This window comes from Nannospalax galili, unplaced genomic scaffold (assembly GCF_000622305.1).
Source record: "Nannospalax galili isolate Female #2095 unplaced genomic scaffold, S.galili_v1.0 scaffold663, whole genome shotgun sequence".
In the NCBI taxonomy this organism is placed as follows: domain Eukaryota; kingdom Metazoa; phylum Chordata; class Mammalia; order Rodentia; family Spalacidae; genus Nannospalax; species Nannospalax galili.
Window position 1 is genome coordinate 510,108 of NW_008351881.1, and position 27,430 is coordinate 537,537.

General features: G+C 38.2%; 1 protein-coding gene across 39 annotated transcripts in view; it reads right to left on the bottom strand.

Annotated features, from left to right (window-relative positions):
- The window catches only part of Ptprd (protein tyrosine phosphatase receptor type D), a 547,004-nt gene that overhangs the window by 162,495 nt on the left and 357,079 nt on the right, over positions 1-27,430 (bottom strand). For 12 of the 39 annotated variants that reach the window (XM_017802115.2, XM_017802114.2, XM_017802109.2 and 9 more), the window contains 9 exons: positions 24,120-24,253; positions 21,146-21,290; positions 18,778-19,083; positions 17,741-17,934; positions 14,621-14,647; positions 10,568-10,685; positions 3,081-3,668; positions 2,551-2,651; positions 1,420-1,679 (listed from right to left, as the gene is read on the bottom strand). In XM_017802115.2, the coding sequence (XP_017657604.1) occupies positions 1,420-1,679; positions 2,551-2,651; positions 3,081-3,668; positions 10,568-10,685; positions 14,621-14,647; positions 17,741-17,934; positions 18,778-19,083; positions 21,146-21,290; positions 24,120-24,253 (1,873 nt within the window). The remainder of the gene's footprint in view (positions 1-1,419; positions 1,680-2,550; positions 2,652-3,080; positions 3,669-10,567; positions 10,686-14,620; positions 14,648-17,740; positions 17,935-18,777; positions 19,084-21,145; positions 21,291-24,119; positions 24,254-27,430) is intronic. The other 27 variants (XM_029553922.1, XM_029553914.1, XM_029553913.1 and 24 more) reach the window with 7 other exon arrangements.

Consider the following 27,430-nt stretch of genomic DNA (forward strand, 5'->3'; position numbering starts at 1 on the left):
TTTTTTTTGGTTTTCCAGAGATTTAGGAATTCTTTTTGTTCCCGTTTTGTGTTTTTGAGGCAGGAACTTGCTCTGTAGCCCTGGTCAGATGCAAATTCCCACTCTTTCTGCATCCGTCTTCCAAGTGCTAGGATTATAGGTGTGTTGCCATGCCCAGCTGGAATTGGGGAGTTCTTGAGTGCGCTCTTAAATATCTCCCTTCGTGTACAGTCCCCTCACCATTCCGCCCTGGCTCAGGTTATTATGTAAGAAATCCTTCTGTGTGTCTTCATGATCTCGTCTCTTCTTGCTGAGACTTTCACTTTTTATCTTTTAATTTTTTTATATTTTTACATCCTTGTTTCAATGTTCTGTCTCTCTCTAAAAACCACTGTGGCTATGATAATAAATCCCAACTTTATATCCTTAGTCCTAGCTAACTTTCTAAAAGTGTAAATCACTGAGTTAAAAGAAATGATTTCCTCTCAGTAATGTCCTCTATCACTTTCTACTGCTTCAATCATTACAGTCCATGAGAGACCATCACAGGGTCAGTTGATTAATGTATGCATTATTCCCTTTGAATAGAATTTTCCTCATCTTAAAATTCTTAAGCTGCATATTTTTCCTTCAAGATTATGTTCAAATACTTCCTGGACTCATATAATCTGAGTTTGGTCACTTTTGAGTATAACTGTAACATTGATGTCATATATGTGTTTTATATACATGTAAATCTTCCCAAGATCACTGAAGACAGGAACCACATTTTCTTTATGCCAAGGTCTATCACAACATCTATCACTGAATAAATTTCAGTGAATACGTTTTCATCCATTCATTATGCCACAAGCTAAGTATATGTCTTTGGGCAAACTCCTCAACTGACTGTATTATTATTGCACTTGAAGCTCCTGGCGTTTATAGTTCTGTATTGCATTTCCTAACTTTTTCTCCAATGTCATCCTGAACTCTAATATGAAATTCTTCCTATATTTTATTGTAAACACAAAATCTCATCCATGACTTTCAATGGTTTGAAATTTATTTTAATTATTCGAGTCCCTAGAGTTTCAGCCTTACAGCACACTAGGATACTTCCCCCCCCACAATTATAATTATTATTTTGTTGGCCATCAGTCAATTATAAACCTTATTCTATATGTAAAGCCATAAATTGCATTATAGCAATTTACTTGTCATCTCTTCTTGGACAAATGTACTTGGAACAAAAAAAACCCAGTGTGACATTGATGAAAATCCGTGTCAACACAAACATCTGGATACAGTGCACCTGAAGCTGGAGAGCAAATTCTGTGCAGAAGAATCTTTCCCTTATGCTCAGCCATGTGTTCTTTTAGAACCACTTTAATACAGAACTGTAACCTCATCATGAACCTATATGTCTTTCCTTCGTCCCTTAACCTTCAATTCACTTACTTTATATTTTCATTTGCAGGAACTTCGGGCAGTTGCACGGTAATCATGCCATCTAAGTTGGTCTTCCCGATGAAGGCAGGCTTGGTGCGTAACACGTCTGGGGCGGTCTTTGCCGTCACCCTATGCTGCAGCCCTCCAGCACTATTTCCACGGTTCGTTAACACGAAGGAATATGACTTCTCAGGCTTCAGGTTCACAATTAATTTCTGTGTGGCTCGGCCGTCTACTTCTTCTACCATTTTCCCATCATCATAAAGAATCTAGCAACACAACCAATCACAAATTGGGTTATTGTTTTCCAAATCAATCTTTATTCGTTTGCTTTTCCAGGTCAATTCTAATTTTGGGCAATTCCTAAACACCTAAGAATTCGTAGTTCTATGGATTGCATCAATTTTCTTGTCAGTTCTTCCTGTGCTGTGGTAAAATGTTTCTACTAAAAACATATAGCAAAGCAATGTGCAAGATCTGACCTGTCAGTTATGTGTGATCTTAATGGGATGTGTGAAGAAAATAGTCTAGGTTTTCAATGTATCATAAAAATAATTTTATCCTAAATTGTTCAATCCTATTCTAAATTACATTTTCACTTTCCAAAAAATTTTCTCTACTTATTTCACAAATATTAATGTCTTGTTGATGTTTCTCAGTGTCTTAATGACAAACCAGAATTTTTTTTAAAGTACAGGAATTCAGAACAATAAATAAAAAATTATATCTCCAAGAATTTTGTGGTATAAATAGTAGGAAATATGAAAATTCATCTCTGTGATGGAAACAAAAAGCACTAGTTTTATGTAAGAATTTCAAGTTCAGAGTACTAGGTACTATGCTCGCAAAGCCAGGACTAGCTTTGAGCTCTGCTCCCTTTGGGCTGGAAAGAACAAAATATCAAAGCACCAAGAGTAAGTTTATCAAGACAGTCACAAGTGAGACCACCAATATCGGTCCAAATAGACTTTGTTCTGTGGTGAGCGAGAGCTGACCCAGGGCCCTGGGTTATAAACTAAGTGAGCTTTATCCTTAGCCCATGTGTCCAAGCATCACTGTATGCTTTGAGAATCACTTACTCCGATGAGTTGCCTCTTCCACTTATACCCATGATACCTTACAATGTGGAGAACAACTTACTTTGAAAGGCATGGCGGAATTATAATTCTCTGGAATCTCCCAAGACAGTAGCACTGAAGTCTTCATGACTGCTTTGACATGAAAATTTTTTGCAAACACTGCTGGAAAAAGGAAAAACAGTGTATTTAAACTATTCCTAAAGCATGCAACCTGTCATTTTCCACCATGGACCAGAGAGCTTATGATAGATGCTTCCTACATTGAACAAAGAGAGAAGTGTGATTTGCCTACCTGTTTAGAGCATTCATTTTAATTCATAAAGAACTCTCCCTTTTCTCCAGTTCAGTCAACTACATTGTGTGCTTTCCTTACCTGAGGACATGGGTTGGTGTCAGCCAGACTTGCGATGGCATTCTATAACTGAAATCTAAGGTGTTCAGAGCGTACTAAGTTATCCATACTTTACCTGCTGGTTTGGGCTGAACCTATTAATATGAATGGGCCGATCAGTTATTTATAGCTTCAAAATACTGATTTCCAAAGACTGCTATTCCTTTAAAGGAGGAAGGCCATAAGTAGACAAATCCTACCTTGATCCACAGGCAGTGTCCTGAACTGGACACTGGGACTATATGGCCCGGGCCCTTTGCTCGTGTGAGCACGTACTTTTACATCATATGTAGTGTCTGGTCTTAAGCCAGTGAGTGTCATAGAGGTGTCAGCTGGAACAATAAGTTGCTCCATTGGAAGAAGAGGGATGTTGATATCCCTATACAGGAGGGTATACTTGGTAATAATGCCGTTCCTCTCTGCCAGGACGGGTGGTTTCCAAGATAACTGGACAGAGGTTGACGTGGTGCCTTCTGAGTGGAGGTTCTGAGGGAATCCAGTTGGCATCTCTTCTGGAACGACAATCTCTTTCACCATCTCCTCCCCAAAGCCCACTTTGTTTCTGGCTGAGAGTCTGAAGACGTATGATGCACCCTTGTGGATGTCTGTGGCTGTAAAGTGATCTTCTTTCTCAGAAAACTCAAGAGTAGTGAGTGGCTCCATGTCCTTTCTGCCAAATTTTAGACGGTAGCCCTGAAGGGGTCCGAATGTGTCCACAGGGGGGTGCCATTGAATGAGAGCAGTATTCATCTGGGTGTGGTTAATCACAAGCCGGGGCTTCCCTGGAACTGGAGCACACAGGATGGAATGGTAAGACTGACTGTCATTCATGAACACATTTCAGCCATTGCTAAGTGGGAAACCCACTCTGACTAGTAATTCCCTTTTTATTATTTACTAAACAGAACAATGCTTGGCCTACATACTTTTGCCAAACGATCTTCTTCTTCTTACTTTGTTAAGGTAGGCTGAGATAGAATTTGATAATGAATACAATATTTATGCCTAAAGGCTCATGCTTGCTATAGAAAATTGAATCTGAGTAATGATTAGCAAAGTTGGAATAGCTAATAAGAGAGATAATTGTGATGGCTGGTTTGTATATACAATGCACTGTGTTATAATAAGCACACTGTACACAATGCATCATTTGACTTTAACCTCCCCACTCCTCAATCTGTGCTCTAATTACTTATTATTATTTCCATTTTCCGCAATGGGAAAAAGAGGCCAATAGAACCAGAAACCTCTCTAAGGTCAGGTGCACACAAGAGAAAGCTACCAGGCATGCCCAGCTGCATCTGACCCACAGTCCACACCTTCAGCTGTACTGTCATGCTGCTTTGAGTGATTGTGGATCCAATTTGCACTTTATGGCCACTTCCTTATCTATCTATGAGTTAAACTTACGAGGTTCCTCAAGTTGCTACTGTGAATTATTAAATGAAGAGATACAAATAAAACGTTGTACTCTACTAGTATTAATCATATTAACCACAATGATCAGTAATCATAACACTGGGCTTTTGTGTTCAGGAGTTACTCTCCTCTTTGTCCACATTTTTAACGTTAATTTAGGTGTATAAAAATATCTAGTGTATTCATTCAGTGCTTACTACATCTATGAACCTGCAAATGGAGAACTACTATTCTTGGACTGAAAGACAACGCAGTCTAGGGTTTCATCAGCAGGGGTCTAAACATTGAGGAGGAAGAAGAGGGCATAGCCACAAACAGAACTAAGCCAAATCTACAGAAAGAGAAAGACAGCTGGACAAAAGGCAAGGTTACAGTGCTCGGAGATGGGTGATGAAAACCAGCATCATGGGGATTTTACAACAAATGAAAAAACAGGCTGAGGAAGATGAGGAATCAGGAGGTGAAAAGATACCTTCAAACGCTAACTGGTTAACATTTTCATTTTATCTGCCAGAGAGCTGAGGCCCAAATGGGTATGTGGTCTGCCCAAGAACATGTCCCTGAACATATTTTACACTTAACCAGGGGAGAAATAGTTTGGTTTCAAGCACTGGATTGATTCATAGTTTATATAGGTCCGTTAAACTCCAGTATAAGGAAAAACAGTTCCTAAAGTTTGAAATGAAAATTATATACATGTGTTGCAGGTTGGCCCAGGAATGAACCCACTGCATATTCAGTATTTCTCAAGAAAAAATGTATCCAAACATTTCCACAATGAATAGGGGACTTTTAGAGTGCAGAATATTTTAATTCTAAAAAAAAATGTCACTTTACAGTGATTTTGGCAGACACCATTGCTTGTCAGGTCAGGCAGACAGCATTTATATATATTATATAATTATTTTTCCACTCAGTGTGTGTTACATTTATGAATTTTGATGCTTATTACATCTTTGAATACCAATTAAATACTTATTCAATGAATAAAAATGCAAGATCTGATAAGAAAAATTTATGGTGAAATGAGACTTCAAGCAGAAACTCTGTCCTTTAATAAATAGAACCAATTTGAAGCTATGAGGTGGAAATGTAATTATTAATTTTCACATGCTTTGGGGCTAATTGATTTTATTAAATGTTTATTAAATTTCTCTAAAGCTCTGGTTCGAAGAAATCACACAATGGTATGTACACTGTGTATCTTGTTTCAGTAAGAAACATGGTAATCCAGGAAAGTAAAACCATTTTAAATTTCTTGATAAAACCCACAAATACAAGTTGTATTTTAATAATACTTTCTGGCTGTACATGATTTTGGTATTATCCAGATAGTATTTCACTTGAAAAGGTTAAGGTACACATTTGGAGAAATATAATAACTGGAAAATTATAAAAAAATGTTAACTGTGTAAATAAACATCTGTTCTTCCGTAAGTGTCAAAGCTTAGGTAGGAAAATGCAAATTCCTTTTCAGCATTGTTCCATCCTATCTTCTTTTGGGATATAAAGGTGTTTGGTCTGGGAACCTGACTTCTGACTCGTCATCTCCAGAGCATCTCAGCCTCACCCATAATAGTCATTTGTTTCCAGACAGAAATGCAAACCAAGCCCAAGAACTATTAGAACCACTGCAAAGTTCAACATGAAGGACTCACACTGGGGCCTTAGGGAGGGCTCCCAGCCGGATCCCAGACAAGGCTGGCCACATGAAGAGAAAGCTAGTTTCCATAAGCACGGAAAAGAAGTAACAAGTGGAGTTTAAATAAGGGGGTCCAGCTCTCAAAAATTGCTGTAATTTTACCCTGGGAATGACTGGATGAAAAGGGAGAGGGAATAATTCGAGCTCTAAAAAAGGATTCTCCAAAAGTCCACGTAACAGCAACAGGACCACTTATTTGGGACTTTAAGAACCACTGAACGCATGAAGCATTCACACTTGATTTTCATAACACAAAACCTGGCACTCAGACATCCAAGGGCAGGCAGACAGCAGGGTCGGGTGCAGCACATGTAAACCCAGTGAGGAAAATGAGGAGGAGGAGCGGAGGAGATGGTGTTATAAGTGGGTCAAGACTTACAAGTCAGCTTCTATGTTATCGATGGGTACTACTTTTAGAGGCCAGATCAGCAGCAGGGTCAATGGTTCTATTTACTCCAGCACTGACGTGCAAGGGTTCACACGAAGGAAGGAAGACACATCTTAAATACTCAGAGGAGGGCTGCCAGTCAGCAGCAGTAAGTAGTGCCTTGGTAAATAGCAGAAGCAAACAGGCCCAGCTGCGCAGCAAACACGCCAACACTGTCTTATGTCCTGACACAAATGAGCCTTTCCCGCACTTTCAGCTCTTCTTTCCTTATTGTACAATTCCCTCTTAAGAACCTTTTATGCCATGAGAAAAGGTACACGTTTGAGGTTACTCCGAAGGCTTTGCAAGAGCAATCACTGGACGGCAGCGAAGGCCTATGCCCTGTGGCTCTAAAATCGGTCTCCTTTTAAACAACTGCAAGCAAGCAGTGGGGAGAACTGACTGGCCTAACTCAGCTATGTCCTAAATTCTTCAATCACTGCTATTTGATTCACTACAAACACAGCTTCTCAGGCAAGTAGTGAAATTCATTTAACAGTATACAGGAAATGCCAAAACAATGTATCCTTTGGTTGTCTTCAATCTCAAGGTCTTAGGCAGTAAGTACATTAATTCTTATGACAGAACAATGAGGGTATTAACAAAGCTACTACACACACATAATCACTCAAATAGAAAAGCTAGCACCTTCACGCGACAGTTTCCCTCAGGTCACATAAGTCTTAAACAGATTGCTTAAATTAAGACTAGTACTTCTGTTGGCAAGGTTGGTTATAGACTCTGGAAACAATGTACAAGAAACAATCAGAATTCTTACCATTAATTTAAAATTTCAGGGGGATTCTCAAATTTTCCACAAGGGCTACAACTATATACCTTTATAATCATTACTAGAAACTCAACTGTAGATAAGTCAGTATGTTTTTCCAGATACATAAACATTTGAAGAGTTTTTAATGACTGTATTAAAAATAAATTATTCTAATGTTCCCTAATCGCATAGATAGATATCACAAGTCAAGGGAATGTTTTTCTATTGGTGGGTAGGTGAGCGGTAAGGAGAATTTAGAGCACCTCTTTGAGGAGTTGCAGTCTGGATGATCCCACCTTTGTCTCTGGTACAACGAATAGGCTGCAAGCTTGTAAAATCCAAGCATTATTTGATATTTCATTTCCCAAGTCTCTCTTGGTTAAGAAAGACTGGCAATTGTGAGTGAAAATTAAAAAACGAAAACCAAACAACAACAACAACAACAAAAAACCTGCATAAATGAGAAAGACTCACAATTCTAAATAGTATTTTGCATGGAGGGTAAAAACTAATGAGCTATTTTTAATGATGAAAAAACAGACAAAATAATTTATTTTTCTTGGAATTTTAACCTCCGGGCTATAAATCCTATACTTTCACATCTTTGCTCTGTAAATCCCATTTCATGGGCAATCAGAGACTGATACTTCATATGACATTAGTCACACATAAGTATGTGAAAGCAAGTATAATACAGAAATCCATTTTCCTGGATTGGGCACTCGATTTCAGGGGTTTCGCTGGTTATCTGTTCTAATCACAATCGCTCCTGTAGCCAGTTCTTGTAGCACTGTGCCCTTACTGAACGACTATCTCCTAGTGAGGGTACAAAAGTAGCTTGATCCGATGTTATCCTTGATATAAAAGAGAGAAGAAAGGAAGGAAAAAGGAGAATAAAAGCCTGGTGTCTGTCTCAGAGATGCTTTGCCAGGTGCACGCCGCTGCCTGAGGCAGCTCCAGGTGGTACGACGCGAGCGAGGCAGATCGTGGGACATTTAGACAAACTTGGCAGTGAGACGGCACCCAGGAGAGTACCCAGCATCACAGCCGAGCTTTGCTTTCGTGTTTACTCAGAGGTGTGTTCCTGTAGCTGTGTGAGAAGTGGCTCAGGAGTGAATCAAATCACAGCCTAAGCGTTCCACGGGAGATGCTGTATGACAGGAAAGGGGGAGAACCCTCCTCTAATCATCTCTTTATTTATCACTTTTAAGATTCCAGATCTTCCTTCATGCTGGTTTTTCCTAATGCGGCCAAGCACGGTAACATTTTTGTTTTCACATTTTCCATTAGCTTTATTATGTAAAATACTTTTTTTTTTTTTTTAAACAAAATTGGGTTTTCCTATGTTGGAAAAAGCTTGACTCAATTACTTGAGTAGTTCCAAAGACATAACAGGGAACCAAATGTGGTTACTCACTCCTCTGGGCATCTCTATGTGGATGGAAAGGAGGCACTGTGGGGTGGATGACTGGAGTAGAGAAAAAAGTAAGTAGAGAAAATAATATTGGGAGACACAAAACTACTGCCGGAATCCGTCAACTAACCACCACATCTATGCTCCAGCCCTGTTAAAACAAAGATGCATCACCGTGCAGAAAAACGAAATCATCTTAACTTTCATGTGGAAGGTTGTTTTTATTTTTATTTTTTTTTAAAGGATAAGGTTTCCATATCCTGCCATGTATTTGTGAACATTATCAAAGGTTTTTCTCAAGCACAGTAACTTTAACAAACACTGAAGAGTTTTCTTCTTCAGGAAGCAACAATTTACAATTATGTAGCTTTTTTGATTCATCATTCTTTTTTCTATTTTCCATCTTTTATGTAAGTGAGCTTCTTTACAAGCCCCACAGTAGAGGCTAAGGGGGAAAACACGAGAAGGGTAAAACTGTAAGTCATGAACCCAGTGGATACAGTGACTCGATTCTATAATGGGTGTGCGATGGCCAGTGTTAAGAACCTAGAGTCGCTTGGGAGATGGGTCTGTGGGCATGACCCTGAGGGATTATCTTGTTTCGGTTAATTGATGTGGGAAGATTCAGCCCTAGAGCTGTCCTCGGGTTAGTGTTGCAGACTGAATACAAAGGAGAAGACTGGCTAAGCATATTATTCTCTGTTCTTTCTTGATTATGGATGCCTCAAGCTCCCGCTTCCCCGCCACCATGGACTGGGGCTTCAAGTATGAATCAGCTTTTTCTCCCTTAAGTTACTTTTGTCAGGGTATTTTATCAGAGCAGGAAGAGACAAGTTTGTTGTGGAGGTGCCGCTGAAGTAACCCTGTGATTTCGCTCCTTAGATGCCTTTTCCTTGAACATGCAACTCATTCCTTTACATTCGAGTATTAGTTTAAGTAACTTTCCTTACCAGTCATGGTGAGTGGCACATGCTTGTCATCCTGGTACAGAGGAAGCCGAGGCAGGAAGATCACTATTCAAGGTCAGCCCAGGCTACTTAGCAAGACCCTCGAATAAAATAAAACAACAGCAACAACAACAAAACCACCCTTCCTCTTGATGTAGCTAAATGAAATATTAACGATAATATTTTGATCCTTGTTTCCTCCCTCTGTCTCTACCAGCAAACTTCAGCTGACAAGTTTGTGGTTAGAACGACGCTAACACAACTAGCTCGACGCACTGGCTTTGTGTCCTTACAAACCTCAGTTTTTTTTGCTTCAGATAGAGATGTCTGCATTGATCTTTAGACAGAGGATTCTTTTTAATATCTTCTTCCTAAATTTATATTAATTTGCCTAATTTTGAGACTGTATGTAAGTTTTCTTCCTTATAACTCACTGCCTAAGGTATAAAAGATGAATGCTTCCTCTTTTCGGGGTCCAGATTTTGAGACTTAAGTCCTCTGTGCCAGGCTGTAGTCAATATAAACCTACATCCTGCACCTCTAGGTGTCATCTGCTTGTCCTGCAACACTCTAGCACTCTAAGATTTCTTCTTAGTCTGTGTAGGCTTTCGATAACGTGCCTACATATCTTTACTTTTGTCTTTAACACATCCTGATGTCTTCTTTACACACCCACTTGCTTATTTGTTAATTAATCTAGGTCAGCAAACAGACAATGAAGACAGAGGTTTTTCTGTTGGTTGATTATTGTATCCCCAGTATGGGAAGTGGTTGCTGAGACATAGCAGGTGCTCAGAATATACTTGTAAATGAATGACTGGATCATTTGCACAAAGTATATGTTTGATCTTTATTTTTCCTCCTCAGTTAAGAAAAGTATTACAAAGCTGACCACACTCCACTTATTTTTTCTTGTAACATAATGAAAGAATGATAGATTACACCTATACCATTTGGAGGAAATTGGTATTACTGTTGAAGGTAAAATATGCACAGAAGTGATTACCTGCTCCAGTGGTGGAGACTAGTTTGGGCTTGCTGCGGGCTCCATCTCCTTTGGTGGTGTAGGCTGTGACCGTGAGGGAGTATGAGGTTTCAGGCTGCAGCCCAGAAATGATCATGTCCTGAAACGACACAACACAGTAACACTGATTCAAATACGCTTTGCAAGGCCTGGAAGAAAAGGAGGCTACAGACCTTCATCACGTGCATGCTAGTACGTGCTCTGAAGCCATGCTAAGCCCTCAAGGTTCAGGCCTGAGCTCATGCTATGGAGACGGGGCTTCACGTTAATATTGAAGTTGGACATTCAGTCTAGGAAGCAGCTTGGAAAGAGAGGAGTGAAAATGGAAAATGGAGTCAGACTTCCTGACACCCTTGAATTTAAGTCTGCTTTGTTGATCATCTTGGTAATCCAGGGCTGTTCACCTACTTCCAGTTTTGGAATAACAGAACCTCAAGGGTTAGGGGAGATTAAGGGAGTTCTAGCAGGTAAATTTTTACAACTATGCCTGGCTTATCACAACCATCACACACACTAGCTGATATTCTATGGGGAACTTTCCCATACAAATGCACTGCAGTACAGCCCACAGTCTGGTAATAGTGAGAGTGCCAACATGTCCTTTCTGCCCTCAGGAACTAGCTGGCTGGCTAGATGATTGATCTGTTGGACCAGGACACCCTTGTGACCAGAGAATAGTCACAAGATGCCAGAAACTACCTACTGGTTAATTACACAGACTGTGAACAAAAGTTGTCACACAATGTAGAGACTCTTCTGGGAATTTAAAGAGTAGACAGTAGAACCAAGACTATAATGAGATTTGAGTTTACAAGTCACTAAGATTCCTTAATTAATTCTGATCATTTAGAAAACAATATCACAAACGATCTACAAATTCTCTTAGTTTTCTTTTAATAACGATCCAATGATCTCTGAAATAGTGCTCCCAATTGGAGTTACATGATTCTTAACTAGAGCTCTGGCTATTGACTTGTTCCATTATTTTCTTTAGAGCTGTACACATACACATACAAACATAGCCACATACAGAACAACACGTAGATCACTTTGCATTTGCACAGCTATGTTTTTAAATTGAATATGGATACACAGAGGAAATACTCAATGTCATTATCTTCCTAATTTAAGGTACCATGAGTATTAAATGAATGGACAGGTCTGTGAGAAACACAGTGGTTTTTCTTAGTGGAGCAATTTACAGGTATTATGGAAGTTAACTGCTAGAGCTGATGGCAAATATGACAGATTTTGACAAGATGCTTTCTCAACAGAATGAGAATATCATTATTGTGGAAATTGAAACATTTCTAATATCATCTGCAGAGTGCTTGGAGATTTCACTCTGCCAGATAAATGGGCTGTTTGGAAAAATATATTTTATCATTAAGATCTTGAAATAGTTCCACTGACATCACAGAGGGCACTAAAATCAAGTCAGCTGCCCGAGAGCAGTATTTTAGATGATGGCCCAGAACCAGGATACTCCAAAATGATGATGGCTTAAATGCTGACCTCATCCTAAGGTTTCCATAGCTAAGCAGGAAAGTGAAACGGATAATAGTAAATTTTACCACTGAGTTGTGTGACAACTTTGGTTCTGTTCTAAGGCTCTCATCCATAAAACTGGGGCTAACCACATACCCTTCTCTCTGCACAGGTTGTTATAGGTAGAGTGTGCAATATACAGGAACTGCTCAAGACCTGTTTAGTACTATAGTTCTAGCTTCACATATCTCTGCCTCCCACAGTCATGCTACAACTTGGGCCATAATTTCTGTCTTTTTAAAAAATATTTTATTTACTGTTTTCATTTTATGTGTTTGCGTGTATTGCCTGCATGTGGGTAAGTGCACCCGTGTCATACAGTGCCTGTGGAGGACAGAGGAGGCCGTCGGATCCCCTGGAACTGGAGTTACAGACGGTTGTTAGCTGCCATGTGGGTGCTGGGATTCAAACCTGGGTCTTCCGCAAGAACAACCAGTGTCCTTAACCACTGAGCCATCTCTCCAGCCCCAGAGTGTACTTCCTTAATGGTGCTGGAATCCTTCAGGAGGCAGAGTGAAGTGTGAAGGTCACAGTTCCCCATGCCCTTTGTTACAGGCTGTCTCACTGCATTCCTTCCACCACCTCTTAAAAGTCAGTGTTCCTGGGATTCGTTCCTGCTATTCAGTTGCATTTCCAGAGAACCCACCTTCATTGTGGAACCTGAAATAATTATTTTTGACCATATTCCAAATTTATCTCCACTTTGATTTGCTCCTGAGCTCCCAGCAGTAAGAACACTGTAAAAATATGCAGGACCACTCCCCCTCATGCCTCTTTCCGTTTATCTCACTTCAAGTTCAACTCAAAACAGAAAAATCAGTCCCAGAGGTAGATGTTTCCTCATTACATATTTTAATGAATGGTAATAGCTCTTGAAAATTTATGAGATACTTCTGACTTCTTTTTCTTCCTTAAGGTCTTTCTCAGCAAGTTTTGTCAGTTCTTTAAAATATTGATCAGACTGCTTCTTTTTAATTTCTGCAGCCTTAAGTTTTGTTGAATTTTGATCATTTTATGAATAAGTCAGTTAAAAAAACTCTGTTTTTAAATCGTTTCCTGTCTTTCTATTCTCAGATTTATCCATTAGGTCACTGGTTTTTAAACTAAGGCAGTAGCCCATTTATGAGCTCATGAAATCAAATTATCAGTCATAATCACTGTTAAATAAAATAGACTTGAATACAAAAGGTTAAGTTTATTACATAGTTAAAGAGAAATCAGGATTTATAAAACTTCTTTTTTATTTGAACATTTGTTGTATCATGTCATAAATGGACTTCTTACTATAAGACATAGTCAAAATGTTTATAAAACACTGTTGCACAATCAATTTCATGAAAACTGACATTGTGCATTTCCCAAGAACACTAACAAGAAACTTGTACTTTGGCAATAAACATTTATACACTGAGTGAAAGAAAAAGCTTCTTTTAATTTTACCCTACTTCTCTTTTTAATATTTTCTCTCTCTTTCCAAGATTAAAGGACTGAGATCCCTTAGTATTCATCCTGATGCCCACGATGTTGAGATTTATCTCTTTGTTACTGGAGAAAGATATCCTGGCAAGAAACTTCCATTTGTGTCAAACAGGCATGTCACTGTCATGTGACTATGAGCCTCACCTGCCTCTGTGGATGCTTTCACTGTGCACAACCACAAAATGTTCACATTTCTTCTTCTGGCCCACAGGGCACACAGGGGTATTTCACTTGTGACACTGTAGGGCATCTCTTCAGTTTCCAGGTACACTGTCATTCTGGATGATTATCTCTGAGTTCATAGCCCTCATCACCCTTGTCACCTATTTCCTAAGATATTACACCTGCATTTAGGCCATTTCTTTGGCTATGTTTTATTGAGGGTTTCAGAACTTTACATCTTCTTAGTCTTCTTCCTATTTCCTGGAAGTTCTCAGATGCTAGGTAGCATATCACGTAACTATCTTACACATAACCAGCACTTTATAAGTAACTTAAGAACCTCCTTTTTATTTTTAAAAAAGTGTTCCCTCAGTGAGTGCCTCTTTGCTCATCTGTACCATCCACTACCATCTTTCAAGAATTTATGTATACAATAGAGAGCAGCCAGTTGTAAGAAGAGTTAATCAGTGTCAATTCTACACTATGCTACATGTGGCTACATAACCCTGGGATGGGGAATTCGAGTGACTTATATCAGACTTGATATATCCTGTCTGGGATAACTCAATTTAAAGCATGCTTCTCTAGCTGTATCACAAGGCAGAGTTAGTAGTAGAAATCAAAATTAACATCATGAGCTCATGACCGTCCTTATGCAATCAGTAGCACCATGCTGATTCGACAAAACAAAAAATAATAAGCTCGCACATAGTGAAGACCAATGAAAACATTCATGCATCCAAGCAAATGTGATAACAAATTGATAGTAAATGATAGAAAGACAGATACTGAAAAATGCAAACATATAGGGTGTGCTTTGTGACCCAACATTCAAACATTACTCACATGTTCAGCAGTATCGTCAAATTCCCACTGATTGAGGTTATGAAAGTTGGGGTGATGGGGGGACACAAAATAAAAAGAAATGAAGAGAAACTTGTACCCTTACAGAGATGGTGTTAACCTCCTTTAATTAAGATATAGGAGAATTTAGTCATTAAAACAATGCATACAGCAACATTCCCAAGAGCTGAAGTGTAGTGTTGATGCAGACTTTCAATTCTAACTAGGACATGAACTTGAATATGCTGTGCCCTTGTCATTACTCAAATCAGCATGTATTATTTGATTAAATGTGTGGTTCACTAAAGTGAGACAATAAGACAGAGCAAAAAATCTGTTTCTAACCAAACACTACTTGTATCATTAACTTTTACTTCATCCTTGGGTTATTTAATTAATTCAAGTTACTATTTAAATTAATTTCATTATACTGAAAATCACATATTTCAATGAAGACCTGTGGGAGGTAAATTTCAATGAACAGTTACGGAGCATAAATGAAATATCTGTAAGAAGCATTAAGGCAGTCAATAAAGAGATGCCAAAGTGGAAGGTAGACATGTTTCTAAAAGATGCATTTAGCATTATGTAACTTTGCTAGTACTCAACTTCACAATGAAGATAAAGACAGAATTATAATTTTATCATGTAAAATAGCTAAGAATTAAAGAATATCAAAACATGATGATCGTACTGGCTTAAAACAGTAATGATGGCTATTGTTATTTTATGAGAACACTCTACTTGGGCTGGAGAAATGACTCAGCAGTTAAGATGACTGGCTTACTTTGGCAGAGGATTTAGGTTCAGTTCCCAGTACCCACAGGGCAGCTAACGACAGTCTGTAATTACACTTTCAGGGGATCCAGTGCCCTCTTCTGGCCTTTGCCAGCATTGTATGACAGGGTACACCAACATACATACAGGCAAAACACTCATATGCATAAAATAAAAATAAATAAAAGGAGAACACAGTCTACTTTAAAAGCAATATATAATAAATAATTATAAAAATCAAGTAGATTTCTGATGGTTCTCCAGTATTTGAAATTTTTATAGTTTTTAAAAAATGTTTTCTGTTGTTTATAATTATCTTTATGAAGATGAACACTCCACTGTCTCTTTTATAATCTACTTCCATAAAATTTATTTTATCATGTATGTCATTTATCAAACATAAGATAAAATGACAATGGGATTTGCTGGAAGTTTGAATTTAGAGGACTGGGGGCTGGAGACGCTCCACACACGAGTGGGGAATGTGAGTCTGGCAGAGCAGCCCCACTGGCTATTGTGTCCTGTCATGATGATACGAAATGATTCACTAAGAATTGATTCAGAAGTTCTATGAACTAAAACAGTTAGAATGAGTAACATTCATATATGTGCAGTATGATTCCATGTTTACTAAAATCTGTATCTGTGAACAAATATGTGCACCGACACACACTGACAAAACCCCACATTTGTTTTTCGAACATTCTTTGTTATTTAAACCTGTTATTTTAATATGCCTGGAATAAAATACATGCTTGTAATAAACAGAACTAAGCCTAGGCCCATTTCCATTGTAAAGGGATACCGTGAATCGTCTGCGTCTGCATTTTCAGAGTGGCCTGCAACCCAAAGAGAGGTTTGGGCCAGAGAAGGGAGCCATGAATGTAGACCCTGTTATTCCTTTAAGCAGTGTGTTTCAAAACGGAAGCAAACAATACACTTTTGTGAATTGACTACACTAAGACCTTGAGGGTAAAGGCTTTCATTAGAGCCATAGAGGTATGTATTAATGCAAACTTTCAGAGATTAAAGAAGGAAAAATGGAACATGTTGGTGAGACAGTTTTCATTTGGTTCCTGATATTTCTCATATAAAAGAAGATATTCCCATTTTAAATGACACAAAGTCCCTCATTTTTCCTGTTTCTCTGTGGATGTGCTCAATAAGCAGTCTAATGTGTTCCCTGTCTCCTGACAATAGGATCCCATCACCATCAGAACAGCGATGGCACGAGAGGAAAAATCTACACCGAGGTCATCTTCTTCCTCTCAGAAAAATATATGTAATACAAGGAGATTTAGAATAGACTCATTTTGAGGCTATCTTCAAACATCTCTAAACTATGGGAAAAATGAAGATATTAAATGTTTTGTTTTAAACAACTTACTACTGAACCAAGTGGGGACATCGTGTTATAAAGCCACAGAGAACAGAACGTCTCATGTACTCAGCTACTCTTTAGGAAATGCTTTTGTTTCTCTGGGGTGTGCAGGCAAAAGTGTATGTATGTTTGTGTGGCTGCACATGTATGTGAGGATGCATGTGTACCTGTGTGCATGTGGAGGCCAGATGTTGGGTACTGTTTCTCAGGCACAATCCATCTTTATTTGAGAAAGTTTCTAACTAGTCTTGAAGTTGCCAAGTAGGCTAGATTGGCTGACTGGAGAATTCGCCTTCTTCAGCCTCTGCAGCTCTGGGATTCGAAGTGCATGCCACTGAATCTGGGGATTAACCTCAGGTTCTCCTGACAAGTACTTTAGTGACTATGCCATCTCCCCAGTCCTCTAGAAATTCTCCACACTCGGTTCAATGCAGGGGATCCCATTTATTCTCTTAAAAGCTTTAATCGTATTATCATTGTCATTGTCTTTACCTTCTAGGAAGGAAACAATTACTTCCGCCAAATATGTAACGTGAAGAAATACTAAATAAAATATGATCAGAGTTCTTTCCCCTGAATAAATCTGCCCTTTCTTGATAAAAAAACTCATATGTTAAGAAATTAGATCATCCTAGTTCCAAGAAGTTTAAACATAGCAGAAGGTAGATCCTATCAATCAAACTGCAGCTCAAAATTATTTCCCATGATTTACATAGAATCACTCAATTTTTGAAGTTCAAAATGTAAACTCAGGCATGGCCGTAAAGATCAGAATACCTGTACTTTTAAAAAGGTGACTTTTAATGTCCTCTGATGATAATTTATTTTTAGTTAATGTGACTTCTACTTTAAAAGGTAAATGTATAGCAGAATATTTTAAAGCCTAGAATTTTGAATGGGTTTTTAAAAATGCCAAGAAACTTAAAGAAAGGCTAAAAGAAATGTGCCATAAGAAACAGGCTCACCTGTGCATCAGCCAGCATGACATCCTTCAGCATGGGCTGGCCCTTGGGCTCGCCGTTTTCCAGCCTCACGTAATGCACCTGATATCCTCTTATCTGGCCATGCTGCTTATTGGGCACAGGTGAGCGCCAGGAGACTTTAACGGAGGTTGAGTTGACAGCCTCCACCTCGACTTTGCGAGGAGGGCCACTAGGAACTGGAACAACATCATCGGATAAAAGAAAATTATAGGCACTTGTCCCACCCAGTGAGAGCATACTGTTTACTCAAAAATGGGTAGACCCACTATGCTTCATTTGAAGAGTACAAGCGTCTTCAACCAATGAAAATACTCAACCAATCTGCTCTACCTTTTAAGAAAAGATCAAAAACCATGACCGATGCAAAAAGAAAAAAAATGGAAGAAAAAAAAAAGAGTATCAGAGAAATAGAAAAACATGTAAAAAATGTACAAAAGCCAAGGAGGATGCTTTGAGAACCAAAGCATTAAAGCACAAAGAAGTACTGAAATAATAACAAAAACAGACTGTTGACAGCTGTGTGTTTCTCAAAGGTTTGATTTTTACTAGCAGAACAAAAAGATTCTTGACTATATGGAGTCTTCTCTTTTTCTCTCATATCAAAGGTCGCTCCGTATAACTGATTCCAAAAATCGCAAGACAAAAAGACAAGGAGGTAGTGGGTTTGAAAAGTGAACTCCAAAATGATAAAGAGAAACCAAAAAAAAAAAAAAAACCAAAAACCCAAAACCCCCAAAAACCCAAATAACCACAGAGATTCTAGATGGAGGGCACACAGAAAATCTGGATCACAAGACCATAGGAGCAAAATGTCCTTTTAAAAGGTAGAAAATTGTTGCATTGAAATTGAAAAAAAAAATGCCCAGGATGCAGCAAAAATGGATCTTTGGCAAAAACATTGATGTATTAGCAAGGTTGGGTCAAAAGATGAGCAGAAAAAAATGAGTAACTGTTAGCCTATTAAAAGCAGACCCAGACTGTGTCAGAAGGTGCAAACTGACGTAGCGCAGGCAACATACCATCTTCATCGGTTCGAATCAACACGGACAAGCTCTCAGGGCCAGGGCCGACATCTGTGTGGGCAGTCACAGTGATCCGATATTCAGTCCATTTTTCCAGATGTTCCAAAAGGTATTTGGTAGTGTCCGAAGGAATTCCCAAAACTTGATGGGGCTTGTCGTCTTCTCCATCAACTGCGGTGTACTTGAGGGAGTATTCAGTGATAATGCCATTCTGTTTTTCCACTGGTGGAGGTTGCCAACTTACCAAAATACTAGTGGAACTTGGGCTGGTGCAACTAATGTCTTGAGGAGGAGCTGATGGCTCTTATTTTGGTAGTGAGTTAAAGGAGGATTTGAGTGAAAGGACAGGAGTGGTTGGAAAAAAAAATGATAAAACAAAAGAAAAGGCTAAAGTAAATAAATGAACAATAAGGGGAAAAACTCAAAAACAACACTTTGAAACTTAAAATTTTCAACATAAATTTATGAACCTTGGCTTAGTAATATGAGCAAACAAAAAAATGAATCAATGACCAAAAATAACTGTTAAATAATGAATGGGGGGAATGTATGCAAATGAAACCTTAAGGTAATGGAGCCTCAAATAAAATTACCTACCTGAGTTTTAAACTCTTCTTCTAACCAATTTTCCTTGGTATCTCCTATCCCCACTATGTTGATGATCCAGCCCCCCAAAATTTCAAATTATATTGCTTTAAACTTGAGATCCTGACGGTGTCATTCACATATGTCATCCCAAGTGTTCGTGTCTACATTCTAGAATAAGGGACAATTTAGAGGCAGTACTCATTTGTGAAAGGATTTTTAAGTGTAAAGAGTTATCATATTGCCTATATTTCCTCTGACCAGTTCCAATTTTTTCAAGAAAAAAAAAAAGAAACAAAGCTTAACATAAAAGGATTCACTCTATCTGAAAAAAAAAAAGACAACTAAAACTAAGTCTTCCAGATCAGTTTTAATGAAAAGTGTTCATCTAACACCGATTGTAGCCCAAGTATTGTGAGCATGCGGAATCAAAAGAGGAAAAAAATGCACAGTTCAAGAGTTACCTACCGAGGGCAATGTCAGGCTTGTTGATTCTGACTGCAATTTGTACTTACCCTAGGTCAGCTTTCAGCTGTTTTATTATAACTCTTCTTGAGACACCATTGCTAGTAAAGAATTAGATCCCACCAGCAAATTTTGATAAAATTGGTAATAAACATCTATCCTTACAAAAGGTCAATAAGACAGCAATTAAAAATACCTAATTAAAAAAAACCCAAGAACCATCTAAAAACTATATGACTTATATCCATTATTTTTCACTTTTATATAATTATTCATTCTAAATAGATTTACAGGAGAATTAAAACATACATTTTTATTGTGTTTTCTAAATTAAACCAGCCATCTTCTGAACAACTCTCTCTCCCCAAATTACCCAAATATATCACTATGTCAGGAAGCACAGGTAAAACACACACACACACACACACACACACACACACACACACACACACACACGCGTGCGCACACACACACACAATATACCAAGACAGTAACTCTAAAACTGTTGAATTGTTGAATTCAAGGTAAATTGAATTGTAGGCTAAGTATGGATGTTTATTATTAATGAATAAGTTGTAGCATTATAAGACATCAAACTTCCCATCAAAAATAGTCTCATATAGTGTCTACAAAAAAAATCTGTTCTGGGTATGGTGAAACCCCTTATGATAGACACAGCAATGCTGAGACACGGTACAAGAAGAATGTAATCTCAAGAAACAAAGTACTACTCAGGAATGCAGATGTACTTGTGATTATTCCATACTTCTTAACTTTATTCAAATAATGATTTTCTGTGAATGTGCCCAATTTTCACGTGGCCAGTTGCAGAATAATAAGAAACTAGTCATAAAAGCTGAGCTTTTCCTGACTAGGAACAAATGCATGAAAATGAAGACTTGTTTTTAGCAAAGTTCAAATCTATATGCTTTAGAAGGATGAAAGTTTCATCTTTTGCTCCTTCATTTGCTGTGCTCTTGCTTTACTCTCAACCTGAATTTTGCTGGACAGCCAGATAATTCACTGAATGGGGACAGATCTATATACTTTCTCCCATTGCTCAGCTAGGCAGGTCTACTTGCTTTTCTGAAGGACTTTCTGTTTAGGAAGTGAGAAAGCATGGTCTATTATTTGGACCATGTTTGTAAACAAAATAGGTCCTAGAGGTGTCCTGTCTCCAAAGTGAGATGTTTCTCACCACTGAGATAGAATGTTGACCAGATAGTACATTAGTAGGTTTGTGTGTTGGTGAAAATAAATGTCAGAATCAGCTGCTAGTGGAAAAAGCATCAAGGAAGCAAAGAGAGACACCTACTTGATTGCATGGTTCGAGCTGATATTTCCGCTGTTGAAGCACCCAGGCCTTGAGGAGAGCGTGCAGCCAGACGGAAGTAGTACAGGCTGTTTGGCTTTAGCCCTTGCAGCCTATATGATGAGCCTGGCTCAATGGTGATTCGTTGCTGTGAGAAAAAAGAGAACTTGGTCATTTTCATGAGAGACCATGCAAAAAGTATGTTTTTAAATCAATGTTTGCGTCTCAAATTTCTATCATAATACTCATATTGCCATCAAAATACATCAAAAGGAATCATCAACATCAAAGATTATATGTCATATGTGTCATGAAGATGTCACAGTTGAAAAGCAAGTTTCTACAAAAGAAAAGAAAACTAAGAACAGAAGCCAGAATCTTCCCATTGCTGACAGGCACCCAGATCATCAAATTAAGAGAGAAGGAAAAGCCAAGACCTAGGTATGTGTTCTACCCTAAAGATGCACAAGTAGTCGTGCCATAGTCCACAATGACAAAGGACACCCATTCACCCTGATTGTAGAGAATGCTGACCATACACAATTGATTCAATGATATGACTAGCTCATCCCCCAGGACGATTACCATCCAAATTGTGGGCAAAAATATTTGGGATAGAAGTTGCAACATTTTATGAGGTTGCTATAAAACAGATGTGAAGGACAGAGTATGTAGCTCAGTAGAGTGTAACATGCTTAGGGTGCACGAGGCCCTAGCTTGGATCCATAGAACCACCAAAAAAAAAAAAAAAAAAATTGTGGCAGTGCATTCTTATAATCCCACTACTACTAGGGACATAGATGCAGGATTATCAGTAGTTTATGGTCATCCTCAGTTACCCAGTGATTCTGAGACCAACCTGTTTTAGAGACAAACCAACAAACAACAAAAATACAAAACCAAAATTGACATAAAATTGTTAGGTTCTGATTAGAGTAAAATCACCTTAGTTACTGAAGAAAGCTGAATAATTTCTAAGAAACCATATCGTTACTGTGGATTCATTTAAAGTAACTTTGAGAACATTTTTGCTTGTGGATATGGAACCTACAGCTAGAAAAAAGATAACTTCTCTTTCCGTTTTAGCATTATAAAGTACTTTCAAAATCAGATTCCCTTTAATCAAATGCTGCCTTTGAAATCTGCCTTTGCATTTCAGCACAAAGGTATCTATCTGAGTATGGGTGATTAATCCCAGACTGACCATCAGCTTGGAGGAAACATGAACAATCAAGCAAATACGTAATGGATAGGGACATAAATAATCTTTAGGCTTGTTTTCCTAATCAAGTAGTGCATGCTATTCTCACAATCAGTCAGAAGAAGATAATTCAAATGCAAAAGCAGAGAAAACATTTCGAGAGTGTTCTGGTTTTCAAATACAAAACCTTTTAGAAACTTCAGATCCCTTAAAGAAGAAAAAAATAATTCTGGCAATAAATCACTGCAAAGCACAGCTGGCCAACTGAGACCTTCTAGAATCCTCACTGTTTTCAGAAGACTGCATGTTCCTCACTATCATAAGAAATAGTGAATTAATTTCAGTTTGGTATTGGTGAAGACAAGATAATATTGTTGTATTTTTCATGCCCAAGAACATAATAGCTTAAGTTCTTAAATGGTACCAGGAGTACACAAAATCAAACCAGCATTCCACTCACAACTTTTGAGTACTTAATTTCTATTGGCTTTGTTATTTGATTTAAAGTACACTAAATTTAAAACTTGTACTTCCAGACACTGCTCCAGTGGGTGTTAATAGTTCATTTTTAAAATATTTTATTTATTATTTTTATTTACTTTATGTATCTGAGTACACTGGCTGCATGTGTATAAGTACACCCATGTTGTACAATGCCCATGGAGGACAGAAGAGGGCCCTGGATCCCCTGGAACTGGAGTTACAGATGGTTGTTAGCTGCCCTGTGGGTGCTGGGAATCAAACCCAGGTCCTTTGCAAGAGCAGCCAGTGCTCTTAACTGCTGTGCCATCTCTCCAGCCCCTATGATGGTTCATTTAATATATGAGATTTACAAAAAGTTCCTTGTCACAACTTAGGGACTAATCAACTTTCTGAAGATTATTTTTAGAAAAGAATCACATCAAATAAAATAAAATGACTTGAATGGACTGAGTTTCAAGTTTCGTTAATTCTTTTTTTTTTGTCCTGGTGTTGCTGATTTGATTTCATAACAATAGGAATGTATTTATTTGAACTATGTATTCTCATTCTCCCCATTTCTTCAAGAGGAGGCACAGTGTGGTGGCTGAGGACACACATCAGAGCCTGCCTGCCTCGATTCAGATCTCATCCCCGCAAATCAGTTGTGTGCAACTTTTCAGAATTTCATGCATTTTTTCTGAACCTTTGTTTTCTTCTACATGAAATGGGCTAAGAATAGTGTCTAACTCATAGTGCTGTAATAAGTATTAATTTAACATATGTAAAGCTCTTAGAGCTGTGTGTGTTCATGGCAGTACTCATCATAACTGAGTTTCATTTCTCTTTTGATTTCCATACTTCAACCATCTGTTGTTGCATAGCATATTCACGTTGTATACACAGTCATATTTATATCTAATAATGTTGAGCATACCAGCAAACATTTACTCTGGGGCACCTTTCTCTTGAGGCAATCTGAACAAATTCGTCTCACAATATATTTTAGCAGCATGCAGATTTTAATTAGTCAAGTTTTCATAGTGAGCTATGTACTAAGCTAAGTACTTACTATGCTGTCTTATAGGAAAGAACTGAAGGAAACCCTATGCTTCACTGAGCATCTATGATAGGACACTTGCAGAATATGAAACTTGGAAAGTGGAATCGTGGGCATTCCAGTGAGAACAAAGTTTTTATGTTTCTTTTTTCCCCATAAAGGTTCCAACTACCCATTTGGTTATTTTGGGTAAGTTCTTCTTTTGATGAATAATTTTTTGTTGTTGTTGTGGAGAAGGAAAGATTTCTTAGTCTTACCTCCTCTCCTTGCTCTCCATCTCTGAAGACCAGTTCGTAGTTGGCAATAGTATCTGAGCGTGGAGGTGTCCAAGACAGCAAAATGCTTGTTTCAGACTCAGGCTCTGCTTTGAAGTTTAGCGGCTGTCCTGGTACTAAAAAACAAGGAGGCAAAGGGCTGAGCTCAGCACCATGGCATTCCCCTCTTCCATCAAACTGCACATGCAAACTGAACGGCACGATAGGTCCTTACACCAAACAAGTTGAACTCTCTGTAGAGTGTACTTATGCTCTTCCACAGATTAAGAATAGTGTATAAACACTGCCCTGTCTTTGAGTAGTTTCAGAACCACACAAGACTGAGCAGAATTAGTAAGCACATAATATAATGTCTCTGAATTCAATCGTAAGGACAAGAGAATTGGTCGTTTCAAAATACTATTGTAAAATATGATACAATTTATGTAAAACAAATCATAAAATTGTCTAAAGCTAAGAAATGCTAAATATATACATAAAGCTGTCATTATTTACAATTGAGCAAAAACATTCTCTGGTACTTTATGTTGCACCTTATTTTTTTCCAATTATGTTTATGACATTCCATCTTGACTCATTAACAAAGTCTAGAGGCATTCATAAGCCCCGAACAGCTTCTCTTTCCAACCCACATATTTGAAAAGAGATGGGTTAGAAGTGAAAAAGAATCTCTATTCTTTATAAATAATTATTTTTGACTCCTAGATTAAATGTTTTTTAAGTATTAGACCTAATGAGAGTGTAATAGTGTCCCTAGTGGCTCATACCTAAGCTACATGGAAATTAATGAACTCATAGGATATACACAGCATCAGAAATATGAGAATAGCAGCAATTATCTACGATTCTCATATCAGTCACACAGTCTAAATAATGTATGATTTTCAATAGTCACACATGAGATATAATAAAAAGTGGAAATTTTATTCAGTTTAAAGATACCTTAATAAATTTCAACAATGCAAATGTCCTTGTTAGCACCTAACCCCATTAGCCACCTCCTATTTATCACACACCAGACTGAGGCACATCAAGGAATCATGGGCACAGCTAACCTTAGGCTGTTCTAGCCACTGTCTACTTTGATTTTTGTTGCTAGCAATTGTTCAATCATTTAACCATTGCCCTTGATAATAGGTCATGTCTCAATAGGCTATGACCAAGCCTATCTAATTTCCCAAGTTCACGTAAGAATTGAAGTATATTTTATAAAAGTGAAGACCAATAATTTTAAAAAATGAATAAAGATTCTTCACACCAGGTAGGAAAAGAACTTCTAACATATGTTTCAGGCCAATTGAGAATAAACATTCTCAAACTCACATGAAACAATATAATTTATAGCTAATAGATTGCATATCTCTAAAAAGAATGCTTGATAAATGATTTTTACAGGAAAGGGGGACTTTGGAGATATAAAAATATAATATTTCTTCTTTACAATCATTTTTCTGTAGAATGACCACAGAACAAGAAAAAAACAAAACTGATTTTTTTCTTCAAGGAGGTTAAAATCTGATTTCTAGGAGTCCTAGTGATCTCCACAGTACTCTTCCTGGGCCTGTCCTTTCTATGTGTTATAGAAGGGTGATGCAGCACTCTCCCTGTGTGTCAGCTCCACCTGTATGTGCTGTGATCTCCACAACCCCCTCTCTCTCCCTCCCCATCCCCCTCTCTCCCCCCTCAGCTCCTCTCTCTCTCCTCTCTCTGTGTCAGCCTCATCTGTGTGTACTGTGGAAGGGTGATGCAGTGCTCTGCCTGGGCGTCAGTCCTGCCCTGTCTGTGTATGTGCTGTGATCTCCACAGTGCCGTGTGTGTGTGTGTGTGTGTGTGTGTGTGTGTGTGTGTGTGTATGTGTGTCCTGTCTGTTTGTGATGTGGGACGGTGATTCCTGCAGTGCTCTGCCTGAGTGCCAGCTCATCTGGATGTGCCTTGGAAGGGTGGTTCACTCATATTTGCACTAATGCCTAAGGCCACAAATGGTCAGTGCTTCATATTTGGACTGGTCCTCATCACCCTCCCCCTCCTCCAGGCACTATGCATGACCAGGCACCTTGAGAGATTCATTAATTTGATGCTTCTGGGATCTACTCTCTGAAGAGTATCAGTTTTTTTCCAGTGCCTGCTTAGTGTGTAATCGAACATAAGCATTCAGATTGAGACACAAAGATAGAAGATAAAAGGTGAAGGAGCAAAGGAAGGAAGAACAGACAGAAATAAGACCAAATGGTGACCAGCAAACAGCCAATGCATTACTTCGGAAAGGTAAAAAGTCAAAATCCCTACTTCATGATATGATGCTGCTGGATAAATTCTAATGCTCAGAGGGTAAAAGAGTTCCTTAAGGTAAAAAGCACACATACGCATACGCAGTGGTCACCAACTGTTCTGTACTGTAACTTCTGCTTTTCTTTTTTTTAATCACTTTTCTTCTGACTTCGTGTACTCTTTCTTTTTTAATATCTTATTATTTTTATTTTACTTGTATGTGTGTATTGTCTGCATGTATGGAAGTGCTCCCATGTAATACAACGATCATGGAGGTCAGAAAAGGGTGTCGGATCCCCTAGAACTGGAGTTACAGACAGTTAGCCGCCATGTGGGTGCTGGGATTCGAACCCAGCTCTTCTGAAAGAACATTCAGTGTTCTTAAACATTGAGCCATCTATCCAGCCCCAATTTCTGCCTTTCTTACCCTTAATTTTTATAAATCTATGGAGAAAGAAGACATGTGTTAATTCAGACTCAAACCAAACTGGAACCCAGTCCAGAATTGTCAGGAATTAGGAACAGGGACGATTCCAATGGGGCCTCTCTGAACACTCAGTACAGATTTGTGCCCTGCCTTAGGCTAGTAAGTTGATGCTGACTGAAACCATCTCGAAAACCTAATTAACTTTTGTTTACTTAAACTCTTTACTTTTTTGCTTTTAATTTGTCTTTGGTGAAGTCCCATTTGGTCTCAATGTTTCATTCTTGTTTAGTGACACAAGCTTTGATTGATTTTCTAATTTGGTTTGTTTCTGTAAAGTGCCCCTTACTGCTAAATAATGAATGGAACAGACATATCAACCCCTCACAGGGTGCATTTGTGTTTTTCATTTGGTTGGGTGGTTTGCTTTTTTAAAGTTTTTGGACAACGCAAATGTTGACTAGATGACTTGATGGTAAATCTTCTCTAATAAGCAAGGGGTCTTTCCTCCTTTTATAAGCTCCATTTGAAGTGGTGTAGAGAAAATAAAATAATTTAGATTTTAAACTTCTAATGGAACTATAAATGCTTATAGTAAGAG